Source organism: Neomonachus schauinslandi, chromosome 10 (assembly GCF_002201575.2).
Source record: "Neomonachus schauinslandi chromosome 10, ASM220157v2, whole genome shotgun sequence".
Taxonomy (NCBI): Eukaryota; Metazoa; Chordata; class Mammalia; order Carnivora; family Phocidae; genus Neomonachus; species Neomonachus schauinslandi.
Window position 1 is genome coordinate 52,084,634 of NC_058412.1, and position 18,444 is coordinate 52,103,077.

An 18,444-nucleotide genomic window follows, 5' to 3' on the forward strand; every position below is an offset into this window, starting at 1 on the left:
ACGGTGATTTGTTTTTACTTACAATTCATTGTATATTATTGGTATTAATCATTCTATATATTTATTGTCCTTTGTGAAGTAAGTGCATGTTTTCTTTTTGGATTTTTTCCTTTTTCTTAGTGATTTGTAGAAGCTCTTCATATAGGGATATTAACTCTATATTATATAGTATAAATATATTTTCCCATAACTTCCCTTATAGTCATCCTTGAATCTAAAAAGTATTTTACTTACAGCTAGCTATATTTCAGCTCTGCAAAATAAAGTTACCTCATAGAAGGTCCAAAAATAGAAACAAGTCCCTAAATGCTTTGTATACATAGTAACAAACTCAGCAGCTCAAATCACCTCATAATTATACTCTGCAAGCTATGTGTAGGATTCAGAATATTTAATTCACGGATCAAATCCTGATTTGAAGTTTATTGTGCAGGCAACACCAGCTTCTAGGGAAGTGGGTCTTGGCTTCATATTCATGAGATCCTTCTGGCTTCCTCAGGAAGCGAAATCCCAGTAATGAGGGGTTTTGAGGGATGAGTCATTTCTCGTCACCCCTGTGTCAGGTTAGGACTCCTGGAAGTCTGCTGCCAGGTACAGAAAGGCAGCAATCCAGGGTAACTAACATGCTTTTCCGTGTTTTCAGCGGACCTCAGCTGGCCTGGGATAGGGTTCTGGATGACTGATTTAGTTGTATACCTTCCACCGTAAGCAGGTAGACAAAGAAACTGCATTGTTAAAACTATTCATTAAAGGGGCGCCTGGGTGGCTCAGTCGTTAAGCGTCTGCCTTCGGCTCAGGTCATGATCCCAGGATCCTGGGATCGAGCCCCGCATCGGGCTCCCCACTCAGCGGGAAGCCTGCTTCTCCCTCTCCCATTCCCCTCTGCTTGTGTTCCCTCTCTCGCTGTCAATCTCTCTGTCAAATAAATGAATAAAATCTTTAAAAAAAAAAAAAAACTATTCATTAAAATATACTCTTTCTCTGTCTGGGGTTAACATGAAATAATTACTATATTTAGAAGGCAAACATTTCCAGCTTTTAACCTGGCAGAGATTTAAACATCTGTGTGAAAGGAGAGAAACTGGAAATACCTGAATTAGAGTACCATCTTTATTTATTTATTTATTTTTTAAAATGATTTTATTTATTTCTTTGAGAGAGAGAGAATGAGAGAGAGAGCACATGAGAGGGGGGAGGGTCAGAGGGAGAAGCAGACTCCCCGCCAAGCAGGGAGCCCGATGCGGGACTCGATCCCGGGACTCCAGGATCATGACCTGAGCCGAAGGCAGTCGCTTAACCAACTGAGCCACCCAGGCGCCCTAGAGTACCATCTTTAAAGGGGATGCTATCTGCCAGAGAGCAGCTAAGAAGTGTCTGAATGCCCAGGTTAGAACCCCATTCTTTCCTCCGAGCTTTCCCCTGGGCCAAGGCTGGGCTCTCGTGACCTACCTTGATGAAGGAGTACAGAGACTTTCCATAGAGCCTCTTGAAGTTTTCCCGGATGTCCATCATATCAATCTCTGCTCTAGAAACCATAATTCTAATGAGGGTTTCATCATCGGTGCCCAAGCCCTAAGGAAGAAAACAAGATCCATGCTGATTTTCAGACGGTGTTCTTCTTTAGCTTATCAAGGCAAATCTCTGCATGGCTCTCCTGATGATGTCCTTTGCACCACAACCTTAGAAAGACTGTGGAATACTCACCACAGTGTTCAAGGCTTTCCAACGTTCTGTGTTCTGACCAGAGAAGACCACTCCCTGCCACTGGAGACATACTCTGAATTCTCAGCCTGCTGCCTCGCCTACAGATTCCTCCCCCTGAATGTCCTCCTTCCCTCCCCAGCCTTACCATCCTTCTTACCATATGAAATCCCTCCATATAAAGCTTCCTTGAAGGTCCTGCTCACAGATACCAACTTCTTTATATAGTCTTTTCTGATCCTCACCCCCTCAACAAATATTGAAAAATAAATACTCTTTTTTCTGTGTTCCTATATATTTGGGTCCTCAACTACTGTCTTACATTCTATTTTGTTCTTGTTGGTGTTCTGCCCATACCTGCCTTCCCCTTCCTACCTTTTGATCTCTCCTGCACCTCCCATGGTTCCCAGCAAGGGTGTCTGCACACAGAGTATAATGCATGGTTAGGAGCTTGGGCTCTGAAGCCAGACTGCCAGTGTTTGCATCCCTGCTCCGTTATATCCTCACTGAGGACCTTGGACAAACTGCCTACCTCCCTATGCCTCATTTTTCTCATCTGTAAAATGGGGGTTAACAACAGTACCTGCCCCATACAGCTGTTGTAGGGATAAAATTAATCCATATGTATATGGCACTAGGAATAGTGATCACTATTATTATAAGTACTCAATAAATATTACCTAGTATTATCATTAGCAGGCACTCAGTGAAGTATTTGATGAACTGAGTATCTCAGGCTGATTTTGGTTAATTTGTGTGGGAAACATAAGTAAACATGAAGGCAGACACAAGACAGGTTGGGGTCATTCAGATGCTAAAAATGAGGCCATTTACCTTCATAGATTTATAAAGCCTTTCAGCAAAATATGCAGATTTGTTCCTCATGCACTTTACTGTTAAGAGATGAAAAAAAGAAATAAAAAATTACAGATAAAATCTATGAGAAAAAAGTGACAGTTGTTCCCCCTGTTTCTACAAGGTATGAAATAGTATCTCTTGATTGCTTTGTCGGAAAAATTTTAGTCCAACAATGTTTTATGAACATAGGCCATGGAGAAGTAATTAATAAAGTAATTAATTGGAGAAATAATAAAAGTAATTAAAGCAAAAGGCAGCATACAGTTTCAAAATGATTACTATCTACACCATATGAAACTGTTATTAGTTCTAACCATTCATAGACTTGCAAGATGCAGCTACTGTAGGATTATCTTTCCAGCATACTGAGATCTAAAGGCACAGAGGATATAAGATATATAAAGCTACATAATACAATAACAATCAGATCATATATAATACTTCTTGTTTAAAATTCTGGATCTCATTATGAGTGATTTAAACATTTTTTTTTAATCCCTGAAAACAAAAAACTATATCTCCATGACAACAAACTGGTAAGGAGGACAGTCTATAAACATTTGTTTCTCCGCTCCCTGCCCCCTACCAGCTTACCTATGGCCAGCAGAGTATCTTCAAAACTACCAGATGTTTCAGATTTAATACTCTGCTCAATATCCTTCTGTGATATCCTTTTGTATTCATCAAACACTACAAACAATAACAAAGTGGAATTATAAATAATAAAAAAAGAATAGAGGAGATTTATGGAGAGAATGAGCATCTTTCTAGAGCTCACTCTTTATTCTTTGGCATACATCAAGAGGAAATTAATTAGCAATGTCAGTGAGAACCCAAGAGGCATGTAGCAAGTGGAATGGGTGCTGGAGAGGATGAAGGACTATTGTGCCTCTCGGAGGATATCAGGCAAGCCCTTTCCCTTATTTGGGACCCCGCTCTCTCACACATAAAATGGAGATAACGTCTGGAGAGATTTGCTTTCTTTTCTCATTGTTCCCTTAATGAGCAGAACATGTCTTTTTGTAATTTTGGCCCTGGAAATCATCTGTATATTCACCTTCCTTTTGGCTCATCAAAACTAGAGCAATTCAACCCCTTCAAGACTGAGTTACATTTGATAACCAAATGGCTGCATCTTTTAATAGACTGTAACATAATTTTTTTTCACTTTTTGCCAAATATTTTTTAATGTGATAAACCTATTTTCCTCTTACTGCCTTCTTCTGGAGCTTCTTAGAGTGGATATTTATCTTCTTAACATTGCTTTCTTTGGGGTGCTGCCCCAGGCCCCCCATCAGGGTGATTCTCACAGGGCTGTCAATCCAGGGACACCCCTGCCCCCTAACATACACCATAAGCTCTACCAAGTGAGTGGGCAGTTCACTGAACCAGAACCAGTCTTACCCTCCCAGGGATTTTTAAATTGAGCAGATCGTGGGGATGGCCAAAAGCACTGAGTCATCTTTAACCTTAGAGAACACAGGATTCACCTGGGAAACCTGGGAGACTTTCCTAGATGTCACTTTCAGGGATTTTAAGCCAGCCAGTCTGAAGTAGGGGTTCAAGAATCAGCATTTTCAACGAAGACCAGACTTTGGGAAACTGCCTTACAAATAAAATATGTGACTCCCTTCCACTGAGATCCCCAGATCTGCCTTGATTTCTGTACTTCCTGGAAATGTTTGGCTCTCCCTTCAATTCAGTGAGCCACCAGTATTTTCCATTTTCCCTCTTGTCCCATTCTGTATTATTTCTTCTTCTTACTTAAGTTGGAGTCTGTGTCTATTGCTTAGGATCAAAAGATCTAATTGACACATTTTCTTTTTTTAAAGATTTTATTTATTTATTTTTGTGCACGTGCGCGCGCAAGCACATGAGCGGGGGCTGGGGTAGGGGTAGGGGCAGAGGGAGAAGCAAACTCTCCATTGAGCAGGGAGCCGGATGCGGACTCGATCCCAGGATGCTGGGATCATGACCTGAGCTGAAGGCAGACGCTTAACCGACTGAGCCACCCAGGCGCCCTAATTGACACATTTTCTAAGCCTTAGTTTTTCTCCACTGTAAAATAGGGGAAATAATGGCTGCCCCAATGGGATGTTGCAACAAACAATGCCTGTAATATGCTTAGCACTGGGGGCGTCTGGGCGGCTCAGTTCGCTAAGCATCTGCCTTTAGTTCAGGTCATGGTCCCAGTGTCCTGGGATTGAGACCCGCATTCGGGCTCCCTGCTCAGCGGGGAGCCTGCTTCTCCCTCTGCCCGCAGCTCCCCCTGCTTGTGCTCTCTCTCTTTCTGTCAAATAATAATAAAAAAAATCTTTAATATGCTTAGCACTGCACCTAGAAGATAATTAATAAAACCTTAGTTATTTGAATCCTCACTATTATTGTTGGTTGGTTAAAAAATTATGAAGTTTTCTTTATCCCAAGAGTGCTTAGATTTTCTTCCAGTGGTTTACAAGCAGATATTTTATAACTTCCCAACAACTGACTTGGGCCTAGAAGTGAAAATTGTTATTTGCATTTTTTGAGGACCTGCAGTTCTTGGAAAATACCACCAGGGGGAGATTTATGTACTTAGTCATCCCACAAGGAAGGAAAGGCGAAGAAATGGGGAGCTCAGTCAGAAGTTGGTGCATCTGATGGTAGCCCATGACATTTATTAACAGGTGTAATCACCTATTTTTAGTCACTGTGGAATATCTGAAAAAAATACAACTTCCAAATGTGTTGTAATTTTCAATTATGTTTTCAATTTACTGAACTCATTCTCAAATTTGCCATAGGTTTTGTAAATTGTGTGTGATTATAAGGCATGGTGGGCTTAAAAAATGATGATGCAACATAAAGACCTAAAGAACTTACATAAAAGATGAAATATCTTATTAAATCCTTATTGCTGTTTACAAGAAGACAATAAACCTGATGACAAATGTGCTACAATTTTTTTCCCCAAAGAAGTTAAAAGCACATTACAAAGACTAAGCATTATCAGAAGCAAATTAGAAACATTACACATAGGAAATAAAATTTGGAATTATCCACTATTTATCTTATGCAACATACTCCCTAAAGAAATCACTTCTATTAACTTTACAACTTGGATATTAACTAGGGATAAATGTCAACCAACAATTTTATTTTATTGCTCACTGATGTACTGAAGATTTTTTCTTACGTAACTAAAATGAAATGGGGCTGCTTTAGAAAAAGGACTGACCGTGAAGGTTTGGTTTCCTACAAACAGAAATGCCAAACTCCTATTAATATGTTGTATATCTGCTAATTATTCATAATTAAGCTTTCAGCGGGCACCTGGGTGGCTCAGTCGGTTAAGCGTCTGCCTTCAGCTCAGGTCATGATCTCCGGGTGCTGGGATCGAGCCCCGCGTCGGGCTCCCCGCTCAGTGGAGAGTCTGCTTCTCCTTGTCCCTTTCCCTCTGCTCCTCCCCCTCACTCATCCTCTCTCTCTCAAATAAATGAAATCTTTAAAAAAAGAAAAAAAGAAATTGGCCCTCATGCACATCGTTGTACTCATACATCTCCAAGGTAAAACATCTAGGACAATTCAGTACAATCTGTTCTTTGTACAAGTAAAGGGGGAAAATTCTCAATTAATAATGGACAATAGTTTTCATCATCTCTCATTTTCTTTGGAAGATGAGGCAAGCGCCTTACCATGCAACAGATGATTTCGGTTCCGGGAACAGAGAACAGTTAGAAATTTCACCTCATCTGTCCCCCATTTCTTCTCTCCAGCCTCATACAGGTCCTGAAGCCAAACAAAGCACAAGTTTAAACCATCACAGAGAAGGTGCCAGGAAACATGCAAATATTTCCAGAACATCAAAGAGTTGAGCTGGCTTTGTTTTATTTTGTTGGTGATGAGTGTGGGAATGCTCTTTGTGATGAGTGGCAATGACTCAAGATTTTTCCTTAGGTATAAAACTAATGGGACCTTGGGGCGCCTGGCTGGCTTAGTCAGTTAAGCATCCGATGCTTGATTTCAGCTCAGGTTATGATCTCAGGGTCTTAAGATTGAGCCCCGCCTTCGCTCCGTGCTGGGCGTGGAACGTGCTTAGGATTCTCTCCCTCCCTCTGCCCCTTCCTGCCCCGGCCCCCAAAAAAGACTAATGGGAAAGTCAGAGCAAGCACCAGCAGCTCCCAATATACGGACTACATAGTTCTCTCTTTTTCTTTTTTTAAAGATTTTATTTCTAAGTAGTCTCTACACCCAATGTGGGGCTTGAACTCACAACCCTGAGATCAAGAGTCACATGCTCCACTGACTGAGCCAGCCAGGTGCCCCACATTGTTTTATCTTAAGAGCTAAAAGGCATGCCCTAGACTAGCTGTTCTGTACAGCAGCCACCAACCAAATGTGGCTATTTACATTTTTTTTTTAAAGATTTTATTTACTTATTTGACAGAGAAAAAAAGAGCACAAGCAGGGGGAGCGGTAGGCAGAGGGAGAGTGAAAAGCAGGCTTCCTGCTGAGCAGGGAGCCCCAGGCGGGGGCTCGATCCCAGGGCCCTGGGATCATAACCTGAGCCGAAGGCAGACGCTTAATGACTGAGCCACCCAGGCGCCCTGGCTATTTACATTTTAACTAAAATTAAATTAAATTAAAAATTCACTCTTCAATCATACAAGCTATATTTCAAGTGCTCAGTGGCCACATGTGGCTGGTCTGACTGAGAAGTTGAATTTTAAATTAAATTAAATTTAGTTAATTAAAACTAGCTAGTGGCTACCCATGCTAGACAACGCCAATGTAAACATTTTTAGCATCACAGAAAGTTCTATCGGACAACACTGCTCTGGAATGATCTGTGATTTGCTTGAGGCTACGGAAGGTCTCACAGTAGAACCAGGACCCATTAGTAATTGCTTACATTCCTTTTTTTTTTTTTTCATAATTGCTTATATTCCAAACAGGTAGGACTATAAGAAATTCTGGTCGCTTTAACTCCATTACTGATAAATCAAAACTAGTATTCCTATCACCTCACTGCTATTTATTTTTATTTTTTTTTTTTTTAAAGATTTTATTTACTTATTTGACAGAGAGAGAGACAGCCAGAGAGGGAACACAAGCAGAGGAGGAGTGGGAGAGGGAGAAGCAGGCCTCCCATCGAGCAGAGAGCCCGATGCGGGGCCCGATCCCAGGACCCTGGGATCATGACCTGAGCCAAAGGCAGACGCTCAACGACGGAGCCACCCAGGCGCCCCGTCCTCACTGCTATTTAAAAAAACAAAGAAAATAGGGGTGCCTGGGTGGCTCAGTCGTTGAGCATCTGCCTTCGGCTCAGGTCATGATCCCAGGGTCCTGGGATCGAGCCCCGCATCGGGCTCCCTGCTCCACGGGAAGCCTGCTTCTCCCTCTCCCACTCCCCCTGCTTGTGTTCCTTCTCTCACCATGTCTCTCTCTGCCAAATAAATAAATAAAATCTTAAAAAAAAAAAATAAACAAAATAGCAAGTGTTGGCGAGGATGTAGAGAAACTGGAACCCTGTGCAGTTGATTAGAATGGAGAATGATGCAACTGCTATAGAAAACAGTATGGTTGTTCCTGAAAAAATTAAAAATAGAATTACCACAGGATCTAATACTACTGCTTCTGAGTATACAGCAAAAAGAACTGAAAGCAGATCTTACAGAGATATTTGTATACCATGTTCATAGCAGCATTATTCACAAGAGCCAAAAGGTAGAAGCAACCCAAACTGTCCATCGACATGTGAACGGAAAAGCAAAGTGTGGGTGTACGCATGCAATGGAATGCTATGCAGCCTTACAAAGGAAGGGAATTCTGACACAGGCTGCAACGTGGATGAACCTTGAGGACATTATGCTAAGTGAAATAAGCCAGTTACCCAAACACTGAATACTGTGTGATTAACTTGTATGAGACCTCTAGAGAGGTCAAACTTTTAGAAACAGGAAGCCAAATTGTGGTTGTCAGTGGCTGGCGGGAGGGAGAGATGAGGAGTTGTTTAATGGGTATAGAGTTTCAGTTCTGTGAGGTGAGAAAGTTCGGAGATGGGCTGTACAAGAATGTGCATAGAGTTCACACTACTGAACTGTATACTTAAAAACAGTCAAGATGGCAAATTTTATGTTATGTGTATTTTATTAAAAACAAATGTTTTTAAACTATTTATTTATAATCAGCAGCTGGCTTGTTAAATTTTTCAAAATGCCCTTATTTGACACATTTTGTCACTCTGTGGGCTTACTTCCATCTCCTCATTCTTCGTTTCTTTGTCTAATTTCCTCACTGCTTTAGAGTCAGTTCACAGAACCGTGGAATTTTAAAGCTCAAAGGGCACAAAGGCTTCATCTAAGTAGTAAAGTAATAAACTGTAAAATTCAGATTTCCATTGAAGATCATTTCTCATGAGCCCCTGTAGCTCCCTTTATCTCTTCTTGCTCTTCATTCGGCTTCATGTTCATCTGTTATTTTCTCACTTTTTTTTTTTTTTTTTAGCTCTTGTTTCATTGAAGTCTGTTTTTCTCTCAACCTGAAATCTGTGTCTTCCTTACATATGGTGACATTTGCCTCCCTTCCTGCTTCTGTGTATTCACAGGCCACATGGTGTTTGGGCTGAGGCATTTGTGGCTTTTCATGCTCTTCCATTCTTAAATGATGAGCAGCCTATCCGGATATGGTTTTTCCCTCCAGAACAAGGTGAGTGGATTCTTCCTGGAGCGCCTCACTTTTTATTTGCATGGATTTCAAGCAGGAGCACCAGTTGCTTGTCCACGGAGGGCAGCCGAGACACAGGAGTTCCCTGAGGAATTTCTTCCTGTTTGCATGAAGCCACAATGCCTGCTTCTGGCTTGGAGCTGGGGGGGATCAGCCGCTTTTCTGGGGTAGAAATGTCTTTCCGGAGTTGTTGGCCCAGGTTCGCTGCCCATCTGGCATTTTAATGGCTCTCCTCCATAGTTTCCAGTGTTGCTGCAGATTTTCCCTATTTTTATATTTGCTGGTTTGTTTGTTTTTCAGAAGAAGGGAATCAAAATGTGTCATCTAGCCAAAACTCTTAAGGGCATTTTTAATGTAGTTTTACTATATCACCAGTTTCTTTCTAAAGTGGGAATTCTGAGTGCTCCCGGTTATGTCCTTTGGTGCAAGTTTCATCCCAAGAACAGATACAATTGGACTTGCTGGATAACAGCCTCTATATTTTAAGATTTCTACCTTTTATAAGTAACCATTACCTAATTCCACCTGCCCTAATCATTCTTCTCATCTCAAACTCACTTACTTTCCTCTGTCAAAATCAAGATATAATACCCACTGTTTGCAAATACTCCCCTTGTTGCTGATACAAGTCACAGAGCAAAGGCTGAAAAGGTTTTCCTCCTGTTTTATCCTCTAAGAGCTAAAATCTCAGCTGCAGTTGTTCTTCAATTCCTCACCTCTTGGTAAAGACTTGAAAGGATCCAGAAAAACCTAGTCTGAGCTCTACTCCCTCTGTCCAACTTCCCCAGCCCAAACTTACTTGGAAGCCCCTTTTCACCCCGATCACTCCCAAAGGGAACTGTGCTCCTTGAAGAGCCCCTAAAACATTTGTTCATTGAATTGCATGGTTTTAAAAAATTAGACCTGGATTCTAAGAGCCCAATTCCACCAGCTATGTGATCTGGGACAAGTTATTTAAATCTTTGCATCAGTTTCTTAATCTCTAAAGCATACGAAATAATAATATCTACTCCACAGATGTGTTGTAAGGAAAAAGCATAAGGTTGTTAATACAATGCCTGGCACCTAGGAGACCCATGAGAAACCGACGGTGGGTATAATGTCTCCAGAATAAATTGCTCACTAACTCTTCATTTAATTTGAGATTCACCTGGGCTGTGGAGGCTCCTTCCAACATGCTTCCAAAAATGCTATCCTTGAGGTAGCTGAAATTCACATAAGCATCCTGGAGTTCCAATGTCTTCAATACTTCCTCCCTCCTCAAAGCTTCTGGATTAAAGGCAATTTCCTATTTCTCCAGTATGGGATGGGCCCCCCTGTATCCTCAGAACTCTTATGACACGATTACCCCTCTCCCTTCTGGTGAAAGCAATAGGTTCTTTCCTGTAGAATCCATAGTGATTCGTTCCTCACATACTGAATGGGACCAATCCTTCCCTGTGGTTGTATGTCGGTTAGGAGTACAGGGTCTAGATCCAAATTGCCCAGGTTCAAACCCTAGTTCTTCCATGTATTACCTGTGAACTTGAGCAAGGAACTGGACTACTGTAAGCCTCAATTCCCTCATCCATAAAATGGGGATAGCAGTACTTGGTCCGTGGGGTTACTGTAAGGATTCAACGACATATTTTGTGTCAAGAGCTCACAACAGTGTTTGGTACCTGGTAAGGACCTGTTTTTTTACTAGCTATTGTAATTAGTGTTATCTGGCCATAGTAAATGAATCGGGGTTGGTGCCAGGGCAGCCATCAGTGGGCTGGGCACCAGGGAAACAACTTCTTGGGGTTTGATATTAATTTTACCCAACAGGGTACACACTGTGCCAAGCTCTTTTACACAGGTTCTATCAAACATTCTCTCTGGGGAAGTAAAAATGCAAGGTAAACAAAGCGTAGCCAGGTCCCTTCACCTCCAGGTGATTCAGAAGACACTCCATGGTTCTCTGGGGTGGCCATACCATGATCTCAATGTCAAGAACCCAAGGATCTTATATAATAATGCCCTGTGTCACCCCAAGCCCCACGTATATTTCTGCAAGAAATTTCTGCTATTGGGCGCCTGGGTGGCTCAGTTGGTTAAGCGACTGCCTTCGGCTCAAGTCATGATCCTGGAGTCCCGGGATCGAGTCCCGCATCAGGCTCCCTGCTCGGCAGGGAGTCTGCTTCTCCCTCTGACCCTCCTCCCTCTCATGCTCTCTGTCTCTCATTCTCTCTGTCTCAAATAAATAAATAAATAAATAATCTTTAAAAAAAAAAAAAAAGAAATTTCTGCTATTAAAGGTCATCTGTGGGAATCTTTTTTTTTTTTATAGAACATATCCCAGCCTAGCCAATATACACTGAAATATAAATATAAAAGGGAGTCCACCAACTAAGGCCTTACTGGCAAAAGAAAAGAAAGAAACTGCAGTTCTACTAACCTGAGCATCCTGTCTCATGAGAGCATCATCCAGATAATTTCCTTCGTCCCTGCCACCCTGAGAAAAACAAAGCAAAGAGAATGAGACAGTATCCATGAAGACAGAATGTCTGGGAACCCAAGGACATGGTCATTAGACTGAATGCCAACAGGGGTCACACTTCCAGCCTAGGGAGGGATGAATGTGCTTCCATTATTCCTGTGGCTCTAACCTGTGCCTAGAAAACATTACCAACCAGAGAGCCAGCGATTCCTGAATGCTGCGCAGGTATCTATGCCAGGAGAAGCGAAGGAGGTGAACCCCGCCTGCTGACCGCCCCTCCCCTGTGCCACCACCCCCACGCCTATGTCTTCCTAGCTGACCAAGGCCTTCCTAACTGGCAAATCTACATTGATCAATTCTGCCAAACAGGGGCTGGGAACAGAAGAAAATCAAGAGTCTAGGGCCAGCGGTGGGGCTTAAGGAGCATGTGAAAATGCTCCATCCCTCACGGACACCAGCTCCTGGGGAGGGCGGGGTTGAAGCCTTGGAGGAAGGCTTAAGGAGCCACAAAACAGGCGATTTTCCTCTGGTTTGTTAGACTATTTTTATTTGCTATGCTGTCTCAATATTCTATGGTCTAGGCATGGCTTGGCAGAATGCTAAATCTGGGAGGCAAAGAACAAAATGGGTAGGAAATAAGAAAAGCAGGCTGGTGTTATTAAGTATCAGAGACAGGGGAGAGAGAGGGTGGGAGATGATTTCCAGGGTCCTGCTTTGTTGGAAGAAGAGCAACAGTATTAACAGAAACAGGCAAGTCAGGAAGATGAGCCGGTTTGGGGGGTGGGGGCGGCGGAGAGAAATGAGTTCAGATTCAGGTTAGGAGGCCTGATTTGAGGAAGCACCTTAGAAAGCAGTGAGAAATGAGAGTCTTATACTCAGGAAGGAGGTCGGGATAAAGATAAAATTTGGAAGTCAGGTGAAATATCTCATGGATGCATCATCTATTTTCTGGCGCTTCTGATCCCACACTAGCCCAGTCCTGCTTTATTTCTCATCTGGAATATTGAAGTAACTACCTACCTGGCCTCCCAGCCTCCAGTTCAACTGATCTTACACAACACTATTACATTACTCTTCTGAAAATGCAGTTCCCTCCAGCATTCCCAAACCTTCAGTGGCTCCCTACTACTCTTGCAACAAGGGATCCCAGGTCTTCCTTCCATCTTGCTCCTAGAATTGCCTGCCAACTGCTCAGTCGGTTGTTGACTGACATGAAACACCCCATGGTTCCTGCCTCCTTGCCTCTTTCTGGCTGTTCTTCCTGTGTGTGATGCACCCACCTACACCTCTGCTTCTTGAAATCCTAGCAAACCTCCAGGTCCTCTCCGAACCGGCACCTCTGTCATGAAGGCTTTTCTTTTGTTTCTGCAACCAGACTCTCTCCTTGAACCTTCTTTTTACTCTGTTCCTCTCCTTGGGCACTTTTCCTGCTTTTATTACAGCAACCTGTGTACCTGATATATAAATATATTTATATATGTGATGATATAAACTCATAAAGCAAGGGTGTCTGGCATGTATTAGGTACTTGTATATGCAAATTTGAATAAATGGGTATGCGTGACTACCCAGAGTCTCTAAAAGAAAGAAGATGAAAACAAGAGACAGGCCCAAGAACAACACCTGGGGAATATTCACATTTGGGAGGATGAAAGGATGAGAAAGTCTGGAGAAGAGATAAGGAGTGAGCGCCCCAAAGAACTCAACCCCTGTCAGAAGCAGCCCACAGAGGGAGCGACTCACAGCGGACAGGGACACCAGCACCCTCTGGAACATGAACGAAGTGTCAGAGCGAATGTCATCTTCAAGGCTCCGCCCATACTCTGGCAAGAGAGCAAAATGAGCTGCATCAGGAGAGAGTCCTGCCCAGCACCGCGTCCTGCTCCAGAGCCGTCTGCCCTCCCCAGGATTAGCCAGTTTACTGAAGCAGCTCCTCATGAGGGTTTTCACCCTGCACACGGTTTTTCAAAAACTGAACACTGATGAAATGGTCAAGGTAGGATTAGAGGAAACAAGATGTTCCTGTTCCTTAACATGGGAGGTCGAGGGGTGCCTGGGTGGCTCAGTTGGTTAAGCCTCTGCCTTCGGCTCAGGTCATGATCCCAGGGTCCTGGGATCGAGTCCTGAGTTGGGCTCCCTGCTCTGCGGGGAGCCTGCTTCTCCCACTGCCTCTGCCTGCCATTCCCCCTGCTTGTGCTCTCTATCTCTCTGTCAAATAAATAAATAAGTAAAATCTTTAAAAAAAAAAATTTAAGGGGCGCCTGGGTGGCTCAGTCGTTAAGCGTCTGCCTTCAGCTCAGGTCATGATCCCGGGGTGCTGGGATCGAGCCCCGCATCGGGCTCCCTGCTCCGCGGGAAGCCTGCTTCTCTCTCTCCCACTCCTCCTGCTTGTGTTCCCTCTCTCGCTGTGTCTCTCTCTGTCAAACAAATAAATAAAATCTTTTTAAAAAAAAATAAAAAATAAAAAAAAAATTAAAAAAAAAATTTAAAAGAAAGAAAAAAAACATGGGAGGTCAAGAAGGCTGCGGCTGTAATCCTCCCTCTGTGGTTCCTACTGCCCAGGGCTCTGTCCTCACTGTGGTTCTCAGTGACATAGAGAATGGTGACAGTTGAAAGGAAAACAGAAAGCAGTTTCTGAACCCATGTTTGGGGACCTGCAGGGGGCTGTCAGGCCCAAATTCCAGCACATGCCTTCTGAGAATTTCCCCCAGAGAAGCTCTAACCCTTCACAGCCCCTCAGGTTTAGAAAACCTATATTCAGCAGACGTGGGGATCTGAGTGCTTGAACCAAGCTCCCAAGGTCTAGTATCTCCTGCTCTGAACACTTACCAAAAAACTCTTATTGTTTTGTTTTCTTTCTACCAGAGTAGTGCATGTTTGCTATGGGAAACTTAGGGAAAAACAGATAAAATGAAGGAGGAAAAAAAAAAACCCCACAAAACTCTACCATAATCCCTTTAATGAAATTTAATAATATCCTTCAATATACATTTTGGTGACTACATAATACTCCACTGTGTGGGTGCACCATATTTTGCTTAGTCAATATGCTACTGTTGGATATTTTTAGCTGTATGAACAATACCAAATAAGCACTTTAGGATCTAAACCTTTGTGCATTTTTTTTATTGCCCTCTTAGGGCAAAAAGACATATTTTAAAGGCTCTTCATAAGTATCATCCTCTGGAGATTTTTAAGAGGGCAGTAAATGTCTACCTTTCTGAGATGGCTGGAGGGTATACAGTCCCGTCTGGAGGTAAGAAGTTGGGCTAGACAGCCCCTCCAGGCCATTCCCTAGAATAAGATTCATTGGTGCCACCACTTTTGAACAAACACGTTTGATTCTCTGCTTGATAATAAGAACCTTCCAACTTTCAGGGTCATAAAATGCTACACTGGGTGGCTTCAGTGGAGTGGCATCTTAACCAGAGAAGTCTTGAGAAGCCAACAGACTGTCATTTCCCTAGACAGGGATCTGCCTGAAACTGAGGATCCCTCATGGTCAGTGTTGCTATGAGGAGAGTTTAATCTGTAGGTAACGACCCGCTGCTAGTTTACTTCTCAAATCACAGCGAAGCCTCAACAGGGCCACTGAGGACACTACATACGAAGCTGGTAGGTCTGGTTTATGCGCCGGATCTCCTCGGGCGTCCGGGAGGCCAGGATCTCAATCAGGCAGCCCTCATCCGTGCCAGCTCCCTACACACGAAACCCAGAGGAGAGGGAGTTAGGAGCCAGTTCACAATGTTGAATCCCAGACACAGAGGCATATATAGCCAGGAATCTGCAGAGAATAAAGACAACCCACGGGGTTCTAGCAACAGGATTTGCTAATTTTAATCGTCCTGCCCAAATTCCAATGTATTTATCGTAATTGTTTTTAGTAATAACAAACATTTATGGGCTGTTTGTATTGGATGGTTATTGTGCCAGGTTATGGACAGTGCCTGCCCTCTGGGGGCGCTTAATCTCTCCTTGACTTCCCCTGTACTTTTCCTCTGAAGGGCAGAATCTTCTGGCAAAGACTGTCAACCTCTTTGCTCTCCCAGAACCTTCCACAAGGCTGCTCACGGACAAGGCTGGGGAGGGTAATTGTATTTGAATTTCGTAGTTGATCATTCAAAACTGGCAGACCCTGGACTGGGGCACAGTGGACCCAGCAATGAGGGAGGCCAAGAACCCTTTCTGACAGTTCTGAGGCTACAGCGGACCCAGAGGCTGCACTGGGTCCGCCATAAAGCTTCATGTCTCAGAAGCAGCTACACAGCAAGGAAGTTCCTGGAGCTGCACCACGGGCACAACCATCGCCGCCCCCCCGGAGCCACGGGAAAGAGCAAATGACTGCCTCACGTCGTCAGGAACAACCCTTACGTGACGACTGCTGTGATGTAATGTCACGTTCTCGCGCTGTCACCAACGAGGGGAACTCTCTCTCCTGTGCCTCCCCCTCCCCCCCTCACAAGGCTTTTGTTGCTTTCTTGAGGAAGCTGGTCAGCGGCTGCAGGAGAGCAGGGCCACACACCTTCACGGCCCTCCGCAGCTCCTGCACGTCGTACAGCACGGTGGGCGTCATCATCCCCACGATCACCCGCTCGAAGTTGCCACTCAGTTCCGACTTCAAGTCCTCTATCAGGTCCTGCAAGGCAAGCAAGGGGCTCTGTGTAACTGCCACGCTAACTTAAACCAGCCGCTCTCGCAGTGTGGGCCGGGGCTGCCTGGGGTCTCCAGACCCCTTCAGGGGGCCTGCACGTCGCGACTCTCTTCATGATAACACGAAGACAGCATTTGCCTTTTCACTGTCATTCTCTCACAGTTGTACAGTGGAGTTTTGCAAAGGCTACCGGAGACATGTACCTTTCTACAATTATGTTACAAGGCTTTTTTTTTTTTTTTTAAGATTTTATTTATTTATTTGACAGAGAGAGAGAGAGAGCACAAGTAGGCAGAGTGGCAGGCAGAGGGAGAGGGAGAAGCAGGCCTCCCGCTGAGCAGGGAGCCGGATGTGGGGCTCGATCCCAGGACCCCAGGATCATGACCTGAGCCGAAGGCAGCCGCTTAACTGACTGAGCCACCCAGGTGCCCCTGTTACAAGGCTTTTTAAATGCCCCCTTTCCAACTACGTATCTGTACAAGACCAGATTTTCTTCCTATGCTTCAACCAAAACCACGCATCACCACAAACAGTGCAAAAGCAGATATGAGAATCCAACTGTCCTCCATTAAGCCAGGCATTAAAGAACTTTGCAAAATGTAAAACAATGCCAATTTTCTTGCTAAATGTTTTTGTCTTGGAATGTATAGCTATTTTTCATAAAAGTGTTATTTATATTAACATGTAATGTGTTTATTATTTTTAAATAAGTTAACAGACATATTTTTTAAATGCCTGTTTTAATTTCTAATATGGCAAATATCAATAGATATAATCCACAAAAAGAAAAAAGTCCTCAATAACTTAAGTAAAAGGATCTTGAGATCAAAAAGTTTGTAGACTCTGACTTAAATGTATTCACTCACTTAGCAATGTACTTTGAATATATTTCCAAGTCAATAATCACCTATGACATTTTTAACAGCTGCTAAAATTTCTATATGTAGGTGCAATATAATTTCTTTTATTGGTCCCCTGTTTCTATTTTTGTACCGTTATGTATACATGCATTTATCTGTATCTTTGTGATCATTCATGATTATTTCTTAAGACTCAATTCCTAAAAAGAAATGTAATTCTTTGGACGAAGGACCAAATTCTAAAGAAGTTTATTCACATCTCCTCCTAGAACAGGTCAGAGAGTTCAAGAACCCGCTTAAGATCAACCAATATAAGAAGCTGAGATACTGTTCAAGTCAGATCTCTGATTCTCACAAACCTGACTGCACAGCCCTGTATTTCAAATCCACACATACTGCATGAATGAACAAATCAGTGCTCAATCCGTTAACGCTGGGCATCTTAACAAACTGCTATCAGATGAGCTTCGTTCGGAGGCTGAATATTCCAGTTCACACATCACATGCATGTTGATGCCAATCTGTGCTCATTAAGTATCTTTGGGACGGAGAAGAGTTCCAAATGCCCAAAAGACAGTCTGAGCTATGAAGAATCTCATTCCCCACTGGGGTCCCAGCCAAAGCTGGCATGCAGATGCCCTGGGGGATCGCCAAGCCAGCTCTGTCCCAGCCAGCACTTTAGTGCCAGTCTTCCAGAAGCAGCTGCAGTTGGACTAGCTATAACGTTTCTCGAGGATAAAACATTTACCAGAGTTACTGTACTCCGAGACCTAAAACACTAATTGATAATGTCTCCTCCGTAAAAAGATTCTTGCTAATCACACAGACAGTGTGGAGGAAAGGTTGGCTGGACTGGCTCTGGTAAGTGAGTTGCTGAAAATGGAGTTTGAAAGAGGGTCCCTGAGGGGTGCACGATTCAGAGCAGAAGGGGTGAATGAACACCCTCTGAATGCTAAGGTTACAAATTATATACATCTTCACCAACACACTGGCCTCATTCTAGAATTTGAGAGGGTGTCCCTCAACTGAGGATCATCAAAGGAATGAATATATGCGACAAATGTGTTTATGTGGAAGAGTCGGAATAGACTCTAAATCCTAGGACAGCCTGTTTAAAACAAACTAGATATAAACACTGCTCCATCCACTGTGACCTAACGGCAGCCTGACCAGGATCAGGAAGGCAGTGCTGGAAGGGTGGGGGCAGA

The 18,444-nt window shown here is 43.3% G+C and overlaps 1 protein-coding gene across 1 annotated transcript in view; it reads right to left on the reverse strand.

The window, feature by feature from the left end:
• ANXA4 (annexin A4) overlaps positions 1–18,444 on the reverse strand; it is a 70,452-nt gene that overhangs the window by 5,190 nt on the left and 46,818 nt on the right. The window contains exons 5-12 of the mRNA XM_021699045.1: positions 16,248–16,361; positions 15,334–15,424; positions 13,469–13,548; positions 11,684–11,740; positions 6,234–6,327; positions 3,154–3,249; positions 2,536–2,594; positions 1,450–1,572 (exon numbers count right to left, since the gene is read on the reverse strand). Of these exons, the coding sequence (XP_021554720.1) occupies positions 1,450–1,572; positions 2,536–2,594; positions 3,154–3,249; positions 6,234–6,327; positions 11,684–11,740; positions 13,469–13,548; positions 15,334–15,424; positions 16,248–16,361 (714 nt within the window). The remainder of the gene's footprint in view (positions 1–1,449; positions 1,573–2,535; positions 2,595–3,153; positions 3,250–6,233; positions 6,328–11,683; positions 11,741–13,468; positions 13,549–15,333; positions 15,425–16,247; positions 16,362–18,444) is intronic.